Source organism: Ascaphus truei, chromosome 9, assembly GCF_040206685.1.
Source record: "Ascaphus truei isolate aAscTru1 chromosome 9, aAscTru1.hap1, whole genome shotgun sequence".
Lineage (NCBI taxonomy): Eukaryota > Metazoa > Chordata > Amphibia > Anura > Ascaphidae > Ascaphus > Ascaphus truei.
In genome coordinates, this window is record NC_134491.1 from 7,403,913 (window position 1) to 7,425,683 (window position 21,771).

General features: G+C 48.1%; 1 protein-coding gene across 1 annotated transcript in view; it reads right to left on the minus strand.

Annotated features, from left to right (window-relative positions):
* Positions 1-3,478: 3,478 nt before the first annotated feature.
* Positions 3,479-21,771, minus strand: part of SUSD6 (sushi domain containing 6) — a 30,649-nt gene continuing 12,356 nt past the window's right edge. The window contains exons 3-6 of the mRNA XM_075613274.1: positions 10,548-10,745; positions 10,126-10,264; positions 8,970-9,367; positions 3,479-7,852 (exon numbers count right to left, since the gene is read on the minus strand). Coding sequence (XP_075469389.1) covers positions 7,827-7,852; positions 8,970-9,367; positions 10,126-10,264; positions 10,548-10,745 — 761 coding nt within the window. The 3' untranslated portion in view covers positions 3,479-7,826. The remainder of the gene's footprint in view (positions 7,853-8,969; positions 9,368-10,125; positions 10,265-10,547; positions 10,746-21,771) is intronic.

Sequence of the window (21,771 nt, forward strand, 5' to 3'; positions counted from 1 at the left end):
CACTGCGCCGTTGTTAACGTCGCGGTTTTTTTTCCGTTTGGAAAATGATTTATGTGCTGTTATAATCTTGTTGTAAAGATTCGCTGCATAATAAAAGAATTTTCAAAACAAAAAGCTGTCTGTGGGTGGTTTTCTGGGTATGCACCTTAACCCTGGCTGTGCTCAAAGCTGTGACCATGCAGCAAGCTTAAGCCTATAGGGAACCATGTTAAAAATGGTTTTTGAGGCAAAAAGTGACACTGTGTGCTCATTTGCATGTCATTTCCCAGAATCCCTTGCTGCAGTGGAAGTGCTGTATGCTGGGTCATAATGGGGAAAGGCGGGGTTGCAGACCTGCCTAAGACATGCAGATGAGCATACAGTTGTATTTGCATATTTGCTTTCCTGTGGAGGGTTTTTGTCACTTTTTTTACTCACCATAACTTAACTCGGTATTATGGTATATATATATATATGAAAAATAGAAAGTGCAGGCTCCATAGCTTTAATCTGTAAAATAGGTTTATTAATGAACAAGATAAGAAAGCAACTCACAGAGGTCGCTAGAACTTGGCGACCGTTTCTTCTATGCGCAAGTTCTAGCGACCTCTGTGAGTTGCTTTCTTATCTTGTTCATTAATAAACCTATTTTACAGATTTATGCTATGGAGCCCGCACTTTCTATTTTTGTTTTATAGATGGTTGAAAGAGTTGGTTTGCCCTGAGAAGAGCTGCTTGCCGTCTCCGGTGTTATTATCTACATGGTTTATTTTATCCTTTGGCACACCATATCCTCTTGTTTATTTCCTCACCCATCCCATACTTTTTTCCTATTTGTTGTTTTGTGTATGCTGCATGTTGTGGTTTTATGTTGTTTGCAATACACAGATTTTCTAACAGCAGGATATTTATCATCTATTCCTATTTGCCTTGCCCTTATACTTATCTAATTGGTATTGCATTTATCCTACCTTTCTAGCCTTATACCACATGGGAATACATAAGATTGTTGTTTTCTTTACTGTGGCGCAGTAATCCATCTTTTTGAAATATATTTATATATATATATATATCAAATGGAAATATTACTGTATGCTCATTTGCATCTGCAACCCTGCCTTTCACCATTATCACCCAGCATATACAGTGCTTCCACTGCAGCAAGGGATTCTGGGAAATTACATGCAAATGAGCAGTGCCACCTTGTGCTTCAAATCCATTTTGACATGGACCCCTATAAGTTTATGCTGGCTGCCATGCATCGCTTTTCAGCACAGCCTGGGTAAAATATAGAATAATTAATATTTAGGCGGATTTCAAGCCTATCTTCAACGGCATGGCTTCAAACAACGCTGACGGAGGAGAGTGGCATCAGGTAAGTGCCTATGGGCTACGCATTTGTAAATCCGCCACTGATCTTACCTTGGTAACTTCCCCTCGCTGTCAGCAGCCAATAACCTGATGTACAGAGTGAGCAGAGCAAGGAGACCCTGTGAGTGAGGAGCAGAGGATGTGCAGTGTGGTCGGATCCATCAGACATCAGGCTCGGGGGGTTCTGTAGTCTGAACCCGCAGGGTGAAGAGAGAGAGAGATGCGAGTATGGAGGTTTAAGATCCCCCCACGTCTGGAGTTGAAGGTGCGGCCGGAACATTTAAAAACAAAAAGAAATATTTGACCCTTTAAAAAAAAATATATATATATACCAACTACTGAAAAAGGCACTTCTACCCCTCAGCCACTAACTCCATAATAGCTGGAAAAAAAAAGAATCAAGGTGTTGCAATGGCCCAGTCAAAGTCCAGACCTCAACCCGATTGAAATGCTGTGGCTGGATCTTAAAGTTCAGTCAATATCCTGCATGTTTTTTTTTTTAATAAATCAGTTCTGTAGGAAGAAAAAATACTTTTAGCATTTTCTGTTTTAAAAAACAGCAGGAAGAGAAGTGAAGATATGTTGCACTGCCTCAATTTCCAGCTCCCAATAAGTCCGGAAAAAATACAAAGTGAACACTCAGCTGAATAACAGGTCAGGTTTATTGCAAGGTGGTGCAGCAAAGGGACAGCAAAGCCACACGAACGCACCTACGCGTTTCGTGCACGGGGCACTTTATCAAGGTGACAAACAAGTGTAAAACTGCATAATTTATACTCACCTGTACTGTGCCTTGCGCTTCCGGGTGTGACGTCATCGTCCCGCGTCACAACGGCGGACGTCACACCCAGAAGCGCAGCAAACACTAAGGTAATACGGCCATAGCGCCCCCACATATATGTATATGTTTACCAGTGCCTCTGCTTATTATATATTGGTTACTAGGGGGGGCGATTATGGTGTTTCATTTGTGTTGGTCACGTGGGCCCCACTAGACACCTAGCCCGCACCTGACAAATTGCCATATTATTCATGGACTTTCCACTGCTATCCAGTATCATTTATATATATCATTGAGGAATTTCGACCAATTTGGATGCATCACCTTTTTCCTGTTTCTTGCTGTTTTAAAAAACAACAACTTTGAAAGACCAATTTTCTTGTATTCTATTTAACAACCATTTACTAAGACACTGCTCCTTCATGTCCTGTCACAAGCCCTGGCACACCCCTTTGTGAGCCCTGCCCTCCCTCGAGCACATGTCAGTGGAGCAGTGCTCATGAATATTCATGAGCTTCCACTGAGTGACAGAAACAAAGGAAATACATTCTCCATGTTTAAAGATGTAGCCAAACTTCGTCGATCAATACACGGAGAACAAATGGACCGGCAGCTTTGCAGTTCTTTAGGTAAGTAGAGATTGCCCACATGAAACTATTGAAGTAAAAAAATAAAAAAAAAACATAAATGCCCACACACCTCAAGGAACTGAAGCAACGTTGTAAAGAAGAGTGGGCCAAAATTCCCCCACAACGATGTGAGAGACTGATAGTCATACAGAAAACGTTTGAATCATAAGGTATACTTCGTTTTTCACACATAGCTTCTCTATTTTGGCTTTATTTTTGTTAAATAAATCATGACATGGTGTAATATGTCATGTTCAGCTGAGGTTGCATTTACCTAATTTGTAGACCTGCTAAGGAACAGATTGTTATGTCCTGATATGTAAAGCCATAGAATTCAAAGAGGGTGTACTTTATTTTTCAAACCACTGTACATCCCACTATTTAAAAGCAGCAGGTTGTTAAGTTTTTTGCAGAATCAGCAGCCCACTTTTCACACCATCAGCGTGCTACTGCTCTAAGGTTTTTTTGGGGGGTGGGGGGATATTTTTTATTCTACCTGAACAGAAGGTTCCTCAGAGCTAGTAGTAACTGGGGGGCTCACATAGGGGATCCAAAGACCCCCACCCAGAAAAGACAATCCACAGGTACTTGTTTACTACCAATGAACTTATAATAAATTTGTCAGAGTGCGATCCTATGAAAGTCTAAGAGGACAAATCATTTCTACTTAACATGTAATGAAAGACTCACACAATTTCCTTTTAATCAAGAGAAACTTTTTTTTTAATTATTTAGAAATGCAGTTATATACATAGAACAATTGAAATTAAATTACTTTGTACAAATATTAAAATCCTATCTTAAGTCCCACAGCAACGTACAGGGTAAAAGTGAAACCAGTGGAAATAAAGCTGTGATTTGCTTGGGGGACAGAGCCACGTTCTGCACAGATGCAGTAGTGCATTGCTCTGCACTCTAGCACTGCAGAAGTTAACAGGCTGGACACAGGTTTGTATATGTGCACATAGGATGCTGTACAGCTCAGTGCTGAAAGCAATGCTCCATGTTGCAGCCATGGAGGCATCACAGAGGTTAGGTTACCACCAGGTCACGGAACAGCCTGGAATATCCCAAGCAGCACATCTTGTGCTAGGCAGATTGGGCACACCGACCCCTTCCTCCCCCCCCTCCCCTCCATGTATAAACGCTCCGAGCTCTACGGATAGACATCCCATGAAAAAAAAAAAAAAGAGTGAGGTGGGCAGAGTGTATGAACCCAACAAATGGAAAATACATCAAATAAAGCAAAGCCTTAGTTAAAGTGGATAAAAGCCCAGTTAGACTACAGAAAGGTGTTTACATGGGTGTGGGTGGCTGTGCAGCTTTGGTAATTGGAAGCAGCAGTTACAGATGCGGTGCTCAGGTTCCCTCTTTAGGGTCGACGTCACACCAGACAGACACGCTTCCAACAGGCTCCTCAAAGCTGCGTCACACACACACTCACACACACACACCAAAATATCTGCTGGTCTCCCATGTTTTCTGCGGCTGCAGCTGACCTTCCCAGTCAAGTGAAAGCAAATGGCAATTCTGCCACACTGTCCTGAACGTCACTTGTCCCATATTAGAGATATCCAGCCCCACAGATGTAATTCTCATGAAAATATTGCACGTCAGATTGTGGGACATGGAAGGCTTAATATATGGCGCCAAAGGAAGTGAAGCTGGCAACAAAATGACAAGTTACCCAAGTGCATCATGTCAAACTACAAACACTTTCTGTCATACACTTCCTTTTTTTACATTAGACAACTAGACAGGATTCCTGCTGCACGGTCTCTGAGCACCTAACTGCCAAGCCCATCCTCGGAGCCAAGTTCCTGAGGCAACCACCCAACATTAACATGCAAATGAGGCCGATTCACATGTGCGCTGAGGCATTGGTGATCCCTAAAACCCAGTGTGGCCAAGGAGAGCTTTGAAACCCACAAAAGCAGCTTTAGCAATGTTTCACTTTCACATTTAAGCCTGAAATATAAATTTATGACAACAAAAACATAAGGGGCGAGGCCACACACACACAAAAATGTAACACACACACACACACACCCTCAGAAGAGGCCTCCTGGCTTCCTCCTTTTCTCCTCCGCTCAACATGTGACATGTTGACCACTCACCTACCCTGATGGGAACAGGAACCTTGCTGCGGAATCGTTAAATTTGACCAGATAAGGAACTTCGGATCATGGGACTGACATTCATGCGGTTATCCCATGCAGGTTCATTTTGATTTTGCTGGACTTTTATCTCTATATTGCCTTCTGTGTTTTGTTCCATTATGCACGCTTATTTAGCTTGATGGGATATACATGTTTATTGTGCTATCCCTCACTTAGGTGCGTCATATCCGGTTTACTTACTCAGGCTTATATTGGCTGTATATCCAGCACGTCTCCTTCATATATTGTTTCTGACTGGCCGGTCATGATATGTAACCTTTTTTGTACCAGCTCATGGTTTTCATATTGGAGACTTTGCACTTTATCCCTCATGAGTGTACTACGTTTAGATAGTCCGTGTTGCTAATTTATGTGACTGCCAAATTATGGACTGCGTGTCTTTTAAAAATCTTTATAACCATGTCTTATTGGGTATAAATTGGAATTATTTTGGTATGTCGGAGTGCTTACCTTGGGGTATTTTTCTCGTATTTGGGCACATATTTTTTACCCCAGAGCAGTGTCACTAGCGCGATACTTTGTAGCTTATTTATTGGCTTTTAAGGCATCTTATTATATAGTTAACACAGAGCGGACATTGTTTTTTTGTGTTTCGTACACACACGTGGGAGGTGCTGGGACATTCCAGTCTCCATCCTACCACCTCATTCCTACGTTTTAAAAATCAGGCCCTTCCTTCTTGTGCCAGCGCTGCCCCTTTGTGCCCCGAGCACCCTCACCTCCTCTCACTCGTCAATCAGACACCATGTGGTGATAGATGGTAAAAGTTAGATTCTTTGGTTAACCCCACAGGGTCTGGTCTGTATTGAGCCAACTACGGTCACTAAAAATGTACCAGTCTTTAGTAGGTATACAAACATTTTCCTAACTGCTCCATCTCCTCAGACCACGCAGGGTTAAACCAGAGCAAAGGCCCATACACAGACTCAAAATATGTCACTTTGCCAAAAACTCCCATCATTCCAGAACTAGTCCTGGTTGGACAAGTTATACGAGGCCCCACTGACTTGAGGAAGCAGAGAGTGATGTGCACATCTCACAAAGAAAGTGCGAAATATTCCTAACTCCTGCACCGTGCCAGCCAGAGGCAACAATATACTCTTATTAAGTATGTAATACCCAACACTACACAGAGCCAGGTTTCTCCTCTCACTGTCTGCGTGTAACACACGCATACGCACAGGCTGCTCCACCGTGCTCTGCAGGCAGCATACGCACAGGCCGCTCCACCGTGCTCTGCAGGCAGGGCGCGCACAGGCCGCTCCACCGTGCTCTGCAGGCAGCATACGCACAGGCCGCTCCACCGTGCTCTGCAGGCAGCATACGCACAGGCCGCTCCACCGTGCTCTGCAGGCAGCATACGCACAGGCCGCTCCACCGTGCTCTGCAGGCAGCATACGCACAGGCCGCTCCACCGTGCTCTGCAGGCAGCATACGCACAGGCTGCTCCACCGTGCTCTGCAGGCAGCATACGCACAGGCCGCTCCACCGTGCTCTGCAGGCAGCATACGCACAGGCCGCTCCACCGTGCTCTGCAGGCAGCATACGCACAGGCCGCTCCACCGTGCTCTGCAGGCAGCATACGCACAGGCCGCTCCACCGTGCTCTGCAGGCAGCATACGCACAGGCCGCTCCACCGTGCTCTGCAGGCAGCATACGCACAGGCCGCTCCACCGTGCTCTGCAGGCAGCATACGCACAGGCCTCTCCACCGTGCTCTGCAGGCAGGGCGCGCACAGGCCTCTCCACCGTGCTCTGCAGGCAGGGTGCGCACAGGCCGCTCCACCGTGCTCTGCAGGCAGGGCGTGCACAGGCCGCTCCACCGTGCTCTGCAGGCAGCATACGCACAGGCCGCTCCACCGTGCTCTGCAGGCAGCATACGCACAGGCCGCTCCACCGTGCTCTGCAGGCAGGGCGCGCACAGGCCGCTCCACCGTGCTCTGCAGGCAGGGTGCGCACAGGCCGCTCCACCGTGCTCTGCAGTCAGGGCGCGCACAGGCCGCTCCACCGTGCTCTGCAGGCAGGGCGCGCACAGGCCGCTCCACCGTGCTCTGCAGGCAGGGCGCGCACAGGCCGCTCCACCGTGCTCTGCAGTCAGGGCGTGCACAGGCCGCTCCACCGTGCTCTGCAGGCAGGGCGCGCACAGGCCTCTCCACTGTGCTCTGCAGTCAGGGCGTGCACAGGCCGCTCCACCGTGCTGTGCAGGCAGCATACGCACAGGCCGCTCCACCGTGCTCTGCAGGCAGGGCGCGCACAGGCCTCTCCACTGTGCTCTGCAGGCAGGGCGCGCACAGGCCGCTCCACCGTGCTCTGCAGGCAGGGCGCGCACAGGCCGCTCCACCGTGCTCTGCAGGCAGGGCGCGCACAGGCCGCTCCACTGTGCTCTGCAGGCAGGGCGCGCACAGGCCTCTCCACTGTGCTCTGCAGGCAGGATGTGCACAGGCCGCTCCACTGTGCTCTGCAGGCAGGATGTGCACAGGCCGCTCCACTGTGCTCTGCAGGCAGGATGTGCACAGGCCGCTCCAACGTGCTCTGCAGGCAGGATGTGCACAGGCCGCTCCAACGTGCTCTGCAGGCAGGATGTGCACAGGCCGCTCCACTGTGCTCTGCAGGCAGGATGTGCACAGGCCGCTCCACTGTGCTCTGCAGGCAGGGCGCGCACAGGCCGCTCCACCGTGCTCTGCAGTCAGGGTGCTTGCACAGTCTGCTGTCAGGGAGGCGGAGGAAATGAAACCTACAGGGGCCCCTCCAAGGGTGTCAGCTCCAGAAGGGACGGGGGCAGAGGGAGGCACAGATTATTAGCTCCTGGGTGCATATGAACGGAGGGAAGTGCTGAGCAGGAAGACGTAGAAGTTCCTGGACGGTGGAGTGAAGGGGTCAGTAGGGCTCAGGCTTCTTTCAGCAGAGGGATATCTGGTGAGGAAGAGAATAAGAGAACATCAGGGAGACAGAAAGAGGTACAGGAGTCATAGTACCCAAAGAGCGAGGCACAGGGAGCACTGCAGGGAAACAGGAAGCCGTGCTGATGCGGTCTGTCACTGTGTGCTCTGTCACCTTATCTGCTGGTCACTTCTATTTAACATGTTATGGTCATTCGCTCCCTTTGTTCCTGAGTGGGTCTTAGGGCTGTTCTATACTGCGTGTGCGCGCTACGCCCTGCGCGGCAGTTTTAGTTGGAAACAGAGCCAATTGTCAGAGTCACCCCGGAAGAAGGATTGGTGCCACTGGCAGTGTTCGCTGAAATCCGTGGATCCTGTGCAGCAGACGTGGGACAGCCTCTCTGATACTGGTTACTATACCCAAATGCCCATTTGTTCTATATATCTTGTACGTGCATATCTCACCTTTTTATACATTCAATTCATTTTTATGTACTACACTATGAGGGTCTTGCACTCTCTCTTTATCTATTCAGTTGGTGATGTCCTGGCATCTCCATAACCGGCATAGCAGCAGACCCTCCTTCTCAAAGGGAAGTTGTTAACATGGTTAGTGGTGATTTATATGCTGTATATCCCCTCAACAGCTTTATTTTATTCTTTTGCACTGTTTACTTGTGACTATAAAGTCACTCTGGTCACTGTATATTTATATCATACCATTCACTTTTTAGGTTTTTTTTTTACCATTAGCCCACATTTTTACTAATCTCACATTTGCACATTTGTTGCTCTTGGACATTCTTTTGTTGCACTTACCAGCACACCTTCCTACCGTCTCTGTACGTTTTTCCTACTTACCAATTAGATTGTAAGCTCCTTGGGGCAGGGACTCCTTTTCGTAAATGTTACTTTTATGTCTGAAGCACTTCTCCCCTTTATGTGTTATTTGTTATTTATACGATTGTCACGTGTATTCCTGCTGTGAAGCGCCATGCACTTTAATGGTGCTAAATAAATAAAGACACACACACACACACACACACGAAAGGACATACTCTGCACTGTGAAGGTGTTACACGGGCAGAGGATTACACGGACATGCTGGATATGAGAGGCGCTGCGTCCAGGTTCGTATACAGGAGACTCACCGTCCGTATATTCCTCAGAAGAGGAGAGGGACAGCAGGCTCTGCACATCGCTGTTATCCAAGTCTGTTCCCTCCCTGCCCAGTGTCCGGCTCTCTGGTTCCGATACCCAGGAGGCAGCAGCTTGATGGATCAGCACAATCTCTGCCTGCTGAGAGCTGCCGGCAGCGGTCTGCACAGAGTGTCTCAAAACCTGGTCTGCAAGGTCAGGGCCGCACGCCTCCTGTTGCATGTCTTGTTCTCTGCTCGGCTCCTCTGACAGCACGATCTGCACACGGGAGCTTGCAGCTGGGATGCAGTTACCTGCACTACCGTACACGGCCTCCTCATAGGATGGCAATGCCACCTGCACACCGTCCACCATGATGGACACCTGTTCCCCTGGCGCACACGCCTCACGCCTGCAGGAGACACAATGTATCAGTCAAGATGGCTGTGCCAAGCTCTCTCACTAATTTCAGAAGCAAGACTGCATGCACACAAGGAACTGATCCCATAGATACACGGGCTAAAATCTCAAAAACACACTCACGTCTTTATGGTAGTTTCAAGCGTGAAATGTCATTAACACCTTCCCCAGACTCCAAGCACATGGGGGTTGTGGGATAACGGCTGATAATCAAGTTTGTATATTCACAAACTGTCCCTAAAACCCGGTGTGGGTGCCACCCTGAAGGTGCCGTATCTGCCAAATATGATGATGTCCCAGTGAAATCCTAAAACAGCATTACCCCGCTGGCCAGAATTAATATGAAGGGGGTAGAATTGATGTTACGGTGCCTGTGCGTCCCTGGGGGACATGCATGCGCGTCCCTGGGGGACATGCCTGTGCGTCCGTGGGGGACCGGGGAACACTAGCAGTGGGGGACCGGGGAACACTAGCAGTGGGGGACCGGGGAACACTAGCAGTGGGGGACCGGGGAACACTAGCAGTGGGGGACCGGGGAACACTAGCAGTGGGGGACCGGGGAACACTAGCAGTGGGGGACCGGGGAACACTAGCAGTGGGGGACCGGGGAACACTAGCAGTGGGGGACCGGGGAACACTAGCAGTGGGGGACCGGGGAACACTAGCAGTGGGGGACCGGGGAACACTAGCAGTGGGGGACCGGGGAACACTAGCAGTGTGTAACCCTTGGGAAGGCCGCTCCTTGCTCACCTGCTGTGGTGGAAAGACTTGAGCTTGGGCTGCAGCAGCACAAAGAGCACAATTAGGAGAAGTATCAGAGCCACGGAGCTGGCAGTGGAGGCAACGATGGACAGTGTGGGGACCCCGAGGCTGGCGTGGGTGTCTCTGTCTGCAGGAAAAGAAGAAGGGTGTTAGAGCTGCAAATGTTTTCCCTGCAGTAGAGGGGAGAAGGTGACAAACGACAGATACTGTCCCTGCAGTGGAGGGGGGACAACACAACATTTCTTGTAGTGGAGAAGGGGGGCGGGGAGGGGGGAAACGTAAAGACAGCAACGCATACTTTAAATGTGCTTATTATGGGGGGGCAGGGTGTATGGGTAGGGCACATTACATACTTTCCCTGGATTGGGAGGGGGGGGGGGGGTCACAGTACCAGGTGAGGCTGTGCTGACCTTGGCTTAGTCTGCAGCTGACACCCATGGGTGGGTTCCACGCCCCGTTCTTGCACGTCAGGTACTTGTAATCACCCTTTAGCATGTATCCTTCTGCACAGAAATACTCTATGACACTGTCCGAGGTGAGGGGCTGCTCACAGTGTGGCGGGTGACACAGGAAACCCCCATTCTCCGGCTCTGGGGGAGGGGGACACACTAAGGAGGGACAAAAAACATGCAATGAGTCATCAGGATCCTGGAGAGTCTGTGCCATCATAACCCTCCAGCGAGCAGTGTGTCTGGAGTATCCTAAGCACAAGATGTCCATGTCACATGGCATCAACTGTGCAACAAAGCGAGTGTGCCCAGCTACCTTCAGTACTTTATAATCTCCAAGGATGTCTGCCCTGAAAAGCTGACAAATCTAATATTTGCTACACAAGGACTCAGGACAGAAAAGGGACTGGTCAGTGGTCATGTGCACCTAGCACTGAATTTTATTCTTCTGGGTCAGGGCCTGAAAGGTCTCCCGATTAAATATTCTTGTTATATTTATAACTTATTTTACCAGTAATAAAAACATGGAGTCGCCTTTCATTTTAAAATATATCCTGGGCACAAAATAAATGTTCACAATATTACAAGTTACAGTTGCAAACATGTTTAAAGTAGGAAAATGGCTGATGTCCTTAAGACCGCTGAAATCCGCCTCCTGTCCCAGCAGTGGGCTGATCGGTAATAGAAGGAAAAGCGACCAGATTCTTTATTGAGTTTGGTACTAGAAGCAGGGCTCTGGAGGCGGATGTAAGGAGATAAGTGCTGTGTACAGAAAGGGTGAGAAGCCTGCTCAGATGAGGTAACTTGTCCACAAATTATTCGAAGGTAAAACAGGAAAGATGTACATTGCGTCTGGACTCCAGGGATAGCTGACCTAGTTCAGTTAATATATCACAATGGTGGGTGTTACCGAGTTACAGCTCAACACCGTTATAGCGCGATCAGTTATAACGCGGTGTGAGCGTGGACCCGAATATTTAATAAAAAAAACATTTTTGGTGCTGCCGGCGCCTCACTCCTGCCTCCGATCGGGTGCGCAGCGGCCATTTTTTAAAAATTAACACGACCCCGGTTATAACGCGGTCGGATCGGGTGGCCCCCGAGGACCGCGTTATAACGGGGTTCAGCTGTATATAGTAAGACAAAGCGGCATAGAGTGGTAAAGAATGTCAAGTTAGCCGAGGTGAATTTGGGGTGCTGTACCACACATTATCCTCCCACATAACCAATAAATGGCATTAGCATCTGTGGTACAACGCGCTTTCTGACCAATAGGTTTAGGCTGGATTTATTGCTATAAAGTACACTGAGTTTGGGAGTCAGTTTGTCAATATGCAAAGCAAATGTTAGATGGAGTCAAGTCACAGACACAAATATTTGTTAGTAACGGAGGTAAGATTAGAGTTAGAGCTGGTTTTGATCAGTAGCGGTCGTTAGAAGCTTTGGAAATTTACACTTAGTCCAGAGGTGTACAAAAATATTTAAAATAAATAAATAATAATAATTAAAAAAAAAAACACTTAGGAATTCATTTTTGGAAGTAAGAATTTTAAGGCAGTAATGCAGGGGGGGGGGGGGGTTGCAATAGCATCCCCTATTTCGCAGCTGTGTAACTGTTAAACACAGTGAATACTCACAGACACACCACTTGTAGCCACATACAACCCTGCCCTAAATGCGAAAAATAACCAAAATGTTTGCAACCTATGGTGACAGAGGATGAAACATAATACATTTTTCACAAACCTCTCATCCTTACATTCCAGCAACCACCAAACCTCAGACAGAAGTTAGTCAGCAGAAATCTTCATAACGAGCTCAAGGACGCCAGAATGGCACAATACGCTGCAAAACGCTATAAAATATGCCAAGAACCACAGCCAGTCACAAACATTGAACATTAAATGTTAAAGGATCATACTGCTGCACATCCAGGAATGTGGTATATATGATTCAATGCAGATAATGTGACCAAGGGATGTGATGCAGGGTACATGCAACCACACACGCGGGTTCTCTTGATAAGGCTTCTTTATTGAGCCTTAAAAATATAGAGCACACAAAAACAAAATAGCTTCTCTCCAGCATAGAAAACAAGGCAGGTTCTCTTCAGCATGAAGGACACAGACAGTTCATCACACATGTACTTTTAAAAACAGACCTTATAGCAGTAATCTCTTCAGTATTTCAGTCCTGTCTCCTGACCAGCTTGCATGTGTGTGTGTACAGCCTGGGGGTTTTAAAACACCTTGATTATGCAGCTGGGGTCAGACTAATTAAGCAGCCCTTCTCAACTGAAACTTAACCTCGTAACTGCTGCACTGCAAGCCTAAACATAGGTTTGCCAGGTCTATGGCTGGTGACGTTCATTCACCCTGTCACATTCCTCCCCTGTTAGTGTATGGCTGGGGCCACACACGGCTGAAGCCCGACCATCCACCGCTTCTCTAGAAAAGAAGTAAGCATTTGCATTTTCTTTTCCAAGCCTGTGCTGAATCTCAAATGAGAAGGGTTGGAGGACCATATACCACCTGGTCAATCTAGCATTGGAGTCCTTCATACTATTTAACCACTTCAATGGAGCATGGTCGGTCACCAGAGTAAAATGGACTCCTGCCAGGTAATGCCTCAAAGCCCTGATTGCCCACTTTACTGCGAGGCACTCCTCAATCAGAGTAGTTTTTTTCCCTCTGGAACAATTTCCTACTCAGAAAAAGGATCGGATGATACACTCCCTCAAACTGTTGTGACAACACTGCCCCTAGCCCTATGTCTGATGCATCAGTTTGCACTACAAAAGGCCTGTTGAAGTCTGGGCTTCTAAGGACGGGACCATCTGATAGACACCTTTTTATGTCCTCAAAGGCTCTCTGACACTCCCTTGACCATACCACTTGTGTAGGGGCACACTTTTTTGTGAGGTCCGTTAATGGGGCTGCAACTTTCGAGTAGTTGGGGGATGAACTGCCGATAGTACCCTGCTAAACCCAGCAGAGCGCGTACCTGCGTTTTTGTTTGGGGGGGTCGAAACTTCTTTCAGGGCAGCTACCTTGTCAGCTAGTGGCCTTACTTTTCCACCTCCCACTGCATACCCTAAGTATTTGGTTTCCGCCTTACCTAAGGCAAATTTCTTAGGGTTGGTTGTGAGTCCAGACTATTAGAGATTTGAGGACCGCTTTCAGCCTATTTAGATGGGCCTGCCAGTGTTTACTATAAATGACAATGTCATCTAGGTAGGCTGCGGCATAAGCCCTATGGGGTCTCAGCACTTAATCCATGAGTCTCTGAAATGTGGCTGGGGCTCCATGCAGTCCAAATGGCATTGTCACAAACTGGTATAAACCCATGGGAGTGGCAAAGGCTGTTTTGCACTTAGACTTTTCCACCAAAAGGTATTTGCCAGTATCCTTTTAAGTCCAGCGTGGATATACCGCGTTACCAAGGGCGTCAATTAACTCGTCCACCCTTGGCATCGGATATGCGTCAAACTTGGATACCGCATTGACCTTTCGGAGGTCCACACAAAATCTTACCTTCCCATCGGGTTTAGGGACCATAACTAGTGGACTACACCACTCACTGCATGATTCCTCAATCACTCCTAAGTGTAACATTTCTTGTGCCTCCTCTACCAGGGCCCTACGGCTTTCAGGCAACCTATAAAGACGGGAACGTACTTTTACCCAGGTGCTGTCTCGATCACATGTGAAATTAAATTAGTTTGCCATGGCAAATCAGAAAAAACATTATAGAATTGTGTAATTATTTCGAACAAGTCCCCTTTTTGTTCAGAGGACAACTGTCTATCCATTGGGATTTTATTGTCACCCACGATGTACTCCCGTGGGGGCTGAGGACCCAAGTCTGTTTCCTCCTCCACCAGGTGGATGAATAGAGACCGCTGCATCTTCCAGGGTTTCAGAAAGTTCACATGGTAAATTTGTTTACCCTTCCTGGAGCCTGGTTGAGCGATCTCGTAATCCACATCACCCGTGCGGCGGAGTACATCGAATGGGCCCTACCATTTGGCTAGGAGTTTGCTCTCACAACTGGGTAACAACAACATCACCTGATCTCCTGGGTGAAACACTCTCATACGAGCATTTTGATTGTAATGTCTCTCCCGACTGTCCTAGGCTGATCTAAGATTCTCCCTAGCAAAATGCCCGACCACACCTAGGCGCTTCCTAAGGTCCAATACATATTGCAGGGTACTCTTAGAAGGAGACCGCAGTTCCTCCCAGGACTCCTTTAGGAGATCTAGGATACCCCGGGGTTGGCGGCCATACAGCAGTTCTAATGGAGAGAATCCCGTGGAGGCCTGGGGAACTTCCCGCACTGCAAACAGCAGAAAGGGGAGAAGGTCATCCCAGGCTCTCTTCTCTGAATCTACAAATTTCCTCAGCATCCCCTTTAGAGTTCGGTTAAATCTTTCCACCAATCCGTCAGTCTGTGGGTGGTAGACCAATGTCCGAACAAACTTGACCTCTAGTAATTTTAAGACATCCTGCATCAGTTTAGCCATAAAATTTGTACCTTGGTCTGTCAACTAACCTGAGGAAGTCCAATCCGTGAGAACAGCTCCAACAATTTGTTGGCTACTTGCTTCGCCGTTGCTGTTCTCAGGGGGAACGCCTCAGGATATCTTATTACAAGAATAAACCTGTATCCTTTCGCAGAAGGTTCTAGAGGTCCTACCAAGTCTACCCCAATCCTTTCAAAGGGAACTGACACCAAGGGTAGAGGAACCAAAGGGGCTGTTTTTTGTCCCTTCGGACTAGTTAGCTGGCACTCCGGACACGCCGCACATAACTTGGCAATATCACAATGCATCCCTGGCCAATAGAATTGGGACGAAATACGGTCCAATGTTTTATCCCTGCCAAGGTGACCACCCCAAGGGACAGTATGGGCTAGAGTGAACACAGATTTAACAAACGCCTTGGGAACCAATATCTGTCTGGTGACCTCCCCTGTTTGCCTGCCTATTCACCCTATACAGGATATCATTTGATAATTCAAAATGGGGGAATACTATCACCCCCTGTGCATTCAATATCTGCTCATCAATTTTTACCACCTTATCATACTGTCTAGCAAGGATTGGGTCTTCCCTCTGCCTCTGGCGAGAAGGGGAACAGATTGCCAGGGTTCTCCTGAGCCATAGAATAAGGCTCCACGTGAGAGACTGGAGCCATCAGGTCCGAAAAGAAAGGCCAGTCCCGGCCGAGCACAACAGGGGCAGGGAGCCAAGGAGTGACACCTACTTCGAGGTAGGCCTCCTGACCTTTTACCTGTAGCCGGATTTTGGCCGTCGGATACCGTTTTACATCGCCGTGTATACATTCTATACTCCATGGAGAGTCAACAGAACACACGTTAGGCGGTAACAGTTCCCAGAGCCCGAATCTACAAGAGCCTGGACAGTTTTTCCCCCAACCTGCGCTGGAAGTAGCCAAGGCTTGTAATTTTCTCCAGTGAAGGCCGAGGCGACGGTCCTGCTGAATGAACAATCCATCTGTGGACAGTCCACATGCCGGTGGCCTTGTTCTCCGCAGGCGGAACATGGAGAGGGTTCCCTCGCAGGAAAGGGCCGTGGATAGCGCTCCGCTGGACCGGATACTGGAGACCAGGCATCTGGTGGGTCCTGTGGACGACGTCCTCAGAAGTTCCTCTCATTTGGCGTCAAGCCGACATCAGGAAGGGGATGAGGGTCTCGGCGGTGCCCGGCGTTTTGACTTCTTCCTTGTTGGAAGGACTGCTCCTTTCGTGGGACTTGGCGGTTGGGCATGGAGGGGCTGTAGTTTCCCCGTTGTTCCAATCTCCCTCTTTGGGTCTCCGCAAGTGCTGGTGAAGTTGGATCCATCGGGTCCAGGGCATTCGCCTGATCCTCGGCCCCAAGGAAGTTCTCAGCGAGTCGGACCGCCAAAGCTAGGGTTTCAGCAGCATGGCGTTTTACACATGAGCGTGCGGAAGGGGTTATTATCTGTAGGAATTGTTCCAACACCACTTGCTCAAGAATTGCCTCCTTAGTGCGCTCCTCGGTTTGTATCCAGCGTGTACACAAGTCCAATAACCGCTGAGCGAGGACCCGGGGTCTCATCTTAGCGGTGTACTTTCAGGTTCCGGAACAGCTGCCGGTAGGTCTCTGGGGTCATACCTAATCAATCCAGTATGGCGGCTTTTACTTGTTGGTAGTCCATTGCCTGATCTGCTGGGAGGCCCTGATTTGAGGCCTGGGCTTCTCCTATGAGGAGCAGGGCCAAAGCAGTTGCCCAGCGATCTGAGCTTTGGGAACCCTTTCAAATGTCAGTAAAAAAGCCTCTGGATCCTCGTTCGGAGCCATTTTTCTCAGGAGGACCGAGGGTTTGTTCGCAAGTTCTGGACTGGCAGACCCCTGGAATTGGGTCAGCAGTGAGATAGGCGTACCAGGGGCGGAGCTGGGCTTCGCTGCTCCTGCCGTGTCCCAATCGAGGGGAGGCGTTGTTGGCCATAGCTCCGACCACGGTGCGCCATCGGACTTGGCGCGTTTGGTGACGCACGGTCTGACCATTCTCGGGTGCGGGTGCCGAGTGTGCGGTCTCCTGGCTGCATCGTGTAGCAGGCATCTGGGAGTGACGTCACGGATCATGACGCCCCATTGAGGCGCCCACATGGTGCCGGTTTTGGCGCGAAATGGAGACAAGGTTAGTGTATATAAGGACCTCTTTATAGGCTTATGGGTACTCCTTGATAAAGTGTATTTTTATACACGAAATGCGTAGGAGATGCTCTCCTTCGTTTTCAATGGATCAATAAAGGATATATTTCTTCAGTTCAACCCTTGGTGACCCACTTATTGGCTGTGCGCCAACTCAGAGTGGCCCACACAACTGTAATAGTAAACTATAATCTGCTCTATAAAGCCAAATATTACAAGTGATAATTGCCGTCATACACACCTCACTCCATGAAAGATCCGGTGACTACTGTGGGGTGAGTAATCTTTCGTGGGATGGCTGAGAAGTTGCGCCGGTAACACATGGCAACGTGTGAGCAGTGGTGGGCCCAGGGAGAGACAGCCACGCGCTGATAATTGGGGAGCATAGAGAGCGACCATATACATTGGGAACCCCCAAGTACTCAGGGGAAGAGACCCGATAGTGAGCTACTCTGGACCAGAGAGAAATGCTGCATCGAAGCTCCAGTGGATGCACTGAGCAGGGGGTGGCCATTTTGTTTTTCAGCCTCCCACGGGGAACAGGCAGAGAGCTGCGGCAGTCTTCCTGAGGGACAGCTCGGTGCTGTGAGGAGGTGGCCCCATATCCTGATAAGAAAGGTACAGAGGATCACAGGGACACTAAACACTTGAGTATAACCAGCAAAGCAGCTCACAAGAGAGGCAGGCACGGTGTCACTACATTCTCCAGGGGCCGTATGGCCTGTCTCTATCAGGACTCCCTCACTAAAGAAAACTGGCCTTGCTTCTGTATACACTAGAACTCTCACCTCAAATCACCAAAATCGCTACATTTGTCCACGTAAGGATTTTCGAATGAAAAAGTTATCAGACACAGAGTATGTCTATTGTACATTAGGACGCCCTCACTAAGGCATCATTTATAGCACAGGCGCACGCAACGAAACACGTGTCATGCGCAATACCTGCACTCTGATGGGGAGTGACATCACGAGGCTGGTCCGCCCTCATTGGCCGTCACGCGAAAAAACACATTTTTGTCAGCTCAAAATTCTGCGCACGCACTATGATTGGCCCGATAGAGGCACTGCATTTTGTTCACGCCGCATGCACTTTAATCGCGGCCTAAAGCAGCCAGGTATTACATCTGTCTGTACAAGAGCTTTCACTAAAAAAAGGTACCAGACAGAGCATATGCCTGCATAAGGAACCTCTCACTAAGGGACACAGGGCACTGCAGGTGTCCTATTTGAGCAGTCTTTTGCCAGAAACACTGGGACCCGCAGTTCTGTCAACAGGGACATTTCGCACCAAACCGATGTCTCCTTTCTGAGAGGGGGAATAGTCATTCAGCAGATCTAAGCGCATGTGATGGGACTGCGCTCCTGTCTCTCTCACACTCAGAGCGCAGATTTAGTTCCCATCTCCTTGGAATGTAAAATCTAGTCAAGAAAATCTACATATCATTGAGATCTCTAATATACAACAGATCTCTTTTCCAATATATGGAGAGAACTCTCCCCACTGGGCAAAATCATGTCAAAAATCGCAAAAAGTGGATCAAGACGATGACCCTTCCTGCAACCCTGTACAGAATGCAGACCAATCTGACATGACAGTATTTACAAGAACATTAGAACAAGTGAGCCAGACCATGTTTGCTAAAATGGATCAGCGGCTGGAAAAATTAATGGCTTAGATTGCTGCAATAATAAGCCAGCTTACTGATCATACCTCTAGAATTACTAGGGCCTTGGTCCCGCTGCGCTCGTTGGCGCGGGCGGCCACACACGAGTTCCCCACCAGCAGGGGAATCCTCCCGAGCCGGTCCCGGTCCCCCCTGGCGGCACAGCGCACTACACGCTGTGGCGCGTCAGCCGCTATGGGACACAAAAAAATGGTGATCCCTAGCGTTGACACGTCACGTGGGGTGGCTGTGAGCCAATGGGGAGTGGAGGCTTCGGGAGGAGGAGAGGCTTCGGGGAGCGGGGAGGAGTGTGGAGTGAAAGCAGCGTGAGTGCCTGTCTGTCTGTGAGTGTGTATGTGTGTATATGTGTGTATGAGTGCGTGAGTGCCTACGTGTGTGTGTGTGTGTGCGCGCGCGCGCGTGTGTGTGGTGTGTATGTGTGTGTGTATATGAGTGAGTGTGTGTGTGTGTGTGTTGCTTACCATCAGCAGCTCCAGCCCGAGTCCGTGGAGGGAGGGGGGGGGGAGTAGCGGGTTCCTCCGCTCAAGCCACGCCCCCCCTCCCTGTCAAACCTCCCACTCCCGCCCACCTCCCGCTCCGGCTCCCTATAGACCGCATATCGCGGTCTGTGTATGTCAGCGCACCGCCTGTATGCAGTGCGGGCGCGCGCTGACTCTGGGAGCGGGGCCTTAGCCTAAAGGTGGTGACAAGAGTCTCAGACAAGGGACGAATCCACTTCTCAAATGCTCCTCATAAAACGAGCCAGAAACAAAAAAACTCAAAACTGGTGAACAAGATCAACGATCTGGAAAACAGGTCAAGAAGAAATAATATAAGAATAGTTGGTATCTCAGAGGAAGTCAAACCAACTGACCTACTCTCTGTGCCTCTGAAGATCTCCCTAGAATCCTAAAGATGGATGCCCAGCCTGTCCCACTCAGAATCAAGCGAGCACACAGATCGGTCCCGCAGCGGTCATCTCTGGGCCCAAACATCCCAGACCAGTCTTGATCAAACTCCTAGACTTCCAAGACAAAGTCGCAATCATGAGAGCCTATACGACCCCTAGTTTAAGGGAAACAAGTTCTTCCTTTTTTCAAGACTTTTCTGCAGACAAGACAATTTTCACTCATCTACACTGCTCTCTACAAAATGAGGGATAAAGTTCGCTCTGATCTACCCAGCGATTCTGGGTGTCTTTCTGGATGATGCAGTCCAATCTCTTCTAACGCACCAAAAAGATGCTGAACATTTGATTCAAGAAACTCACTTGTGACGAAGATGTGAACGTTTGAAGTTACCCGTACTCTTCCAAACATTGCACTGCTGCCTAATGTTGGTCCACAGAGACTTTAATGTTCAATGCTATCCAAGTTAATACTTTGAATACCCCAAGGAAAAAAAAAAAAGAGATTTATTTATATGCAGATTGATAGTAACGTCAAGTAGAATGGTTGTTGTAAATATCTTGATGGCCACAAGTGAACGGTAGACTTCCAAGCCCTCGGGTAGTAACTGAGGTTTGAGCTGCCAAGTTTGAATTACCTTGTGTATTGTCAATTACATTATCTGTTCCCCTGTTTGTTGTAAATAATGTACACCTCCCCCTCTTTTCTCTGTCTTGGTTTTTCTCTCATCTTCACAATAAACCAACTACAGCACTACTCCTACAGCAGGTCTCCTTTCATTTCTGACACGATGATTAAAACCACTTCCTGGAACGTGGGAGGTATCCACTATCCCATGAAAAGGAAAAAACGACTCACTCACTTGAAAAGGTTAGGTACGTCCAGTCATGCTTTTTCCTTACACTATAATAGCAAAAAGAGAGGGGTTGCGATTCTCGTAGGAAAATGCATGCCATTTGAAATGGATTGCCAGATCCACAGGGCAGATTTATAATAATCTCAGGTAAATTGAGGGGTACTAGAATTGCACTGACAAATATATATACACACCAACGTCTATGCCAGGTCTTATTTCACATCTCTTTTGGGTAAACTTGCATCCTTAGCCACCAGATTATTTTTGGTGGAGATTTTAATATAATGGAAAACCCAAATTTTGGATAAATCAACCTCCTATATATCCAAATCCAAAAGAATGCAACACAAAATCAGAAGTTGCTCTGATATTTTCTCAAAAAGCAACTAAATCTTGTAGAACCCTGGAGGTTGTTCTGCCCTCTCGAGTGAGACTATACTAGTGTTTCGCAGGCACACAACTCAATGTCGCGTATTGACTACTTATTGGTCTCAACCCCTCTTTCATAAAATCTCAAAGGCTTCGATCCAGAAAGGATGCATGTCAGATTATTCCCCTATTGGTCTCCGATTACCACTGGACCTGGACCCGAATGTCGAGAGAACATGATCCTTCCCGCAAAGCTGCAGGCTCGGGCTTGTTTTGGAACAGGAGTGCAGAATAAATGGGAGCAGTACAAAGAAAACAACGCAGAACACATTGGGGACCCATTCTTGTTTTGGGAAACTGATCAAGTGGTTCAAAGAGGTGACATTATATCGTATGCATTTTATCAGTGAAAAAAGCATAATGAAAAATATTTACGATATCAAAAATTAACCAAAGCTTATTATAGCTAAAGCTAAATATAAGAAATTCCCAACGTCACCAAATAAAGAGGAATATCGCTAAAGGAAAATAGGAGGTTCTATTACATGAGAAAGAGCTTCTGAGCCAGAACTATAAAAATGCAAGGTTTATGCGATATGGGAATAAAGCAGAGAAAATGTTGGCTAATTTAGTAGCAAATAACCGATCCACTTCTCATATTTCGAACCTGAAGGTCCGACAGGGAA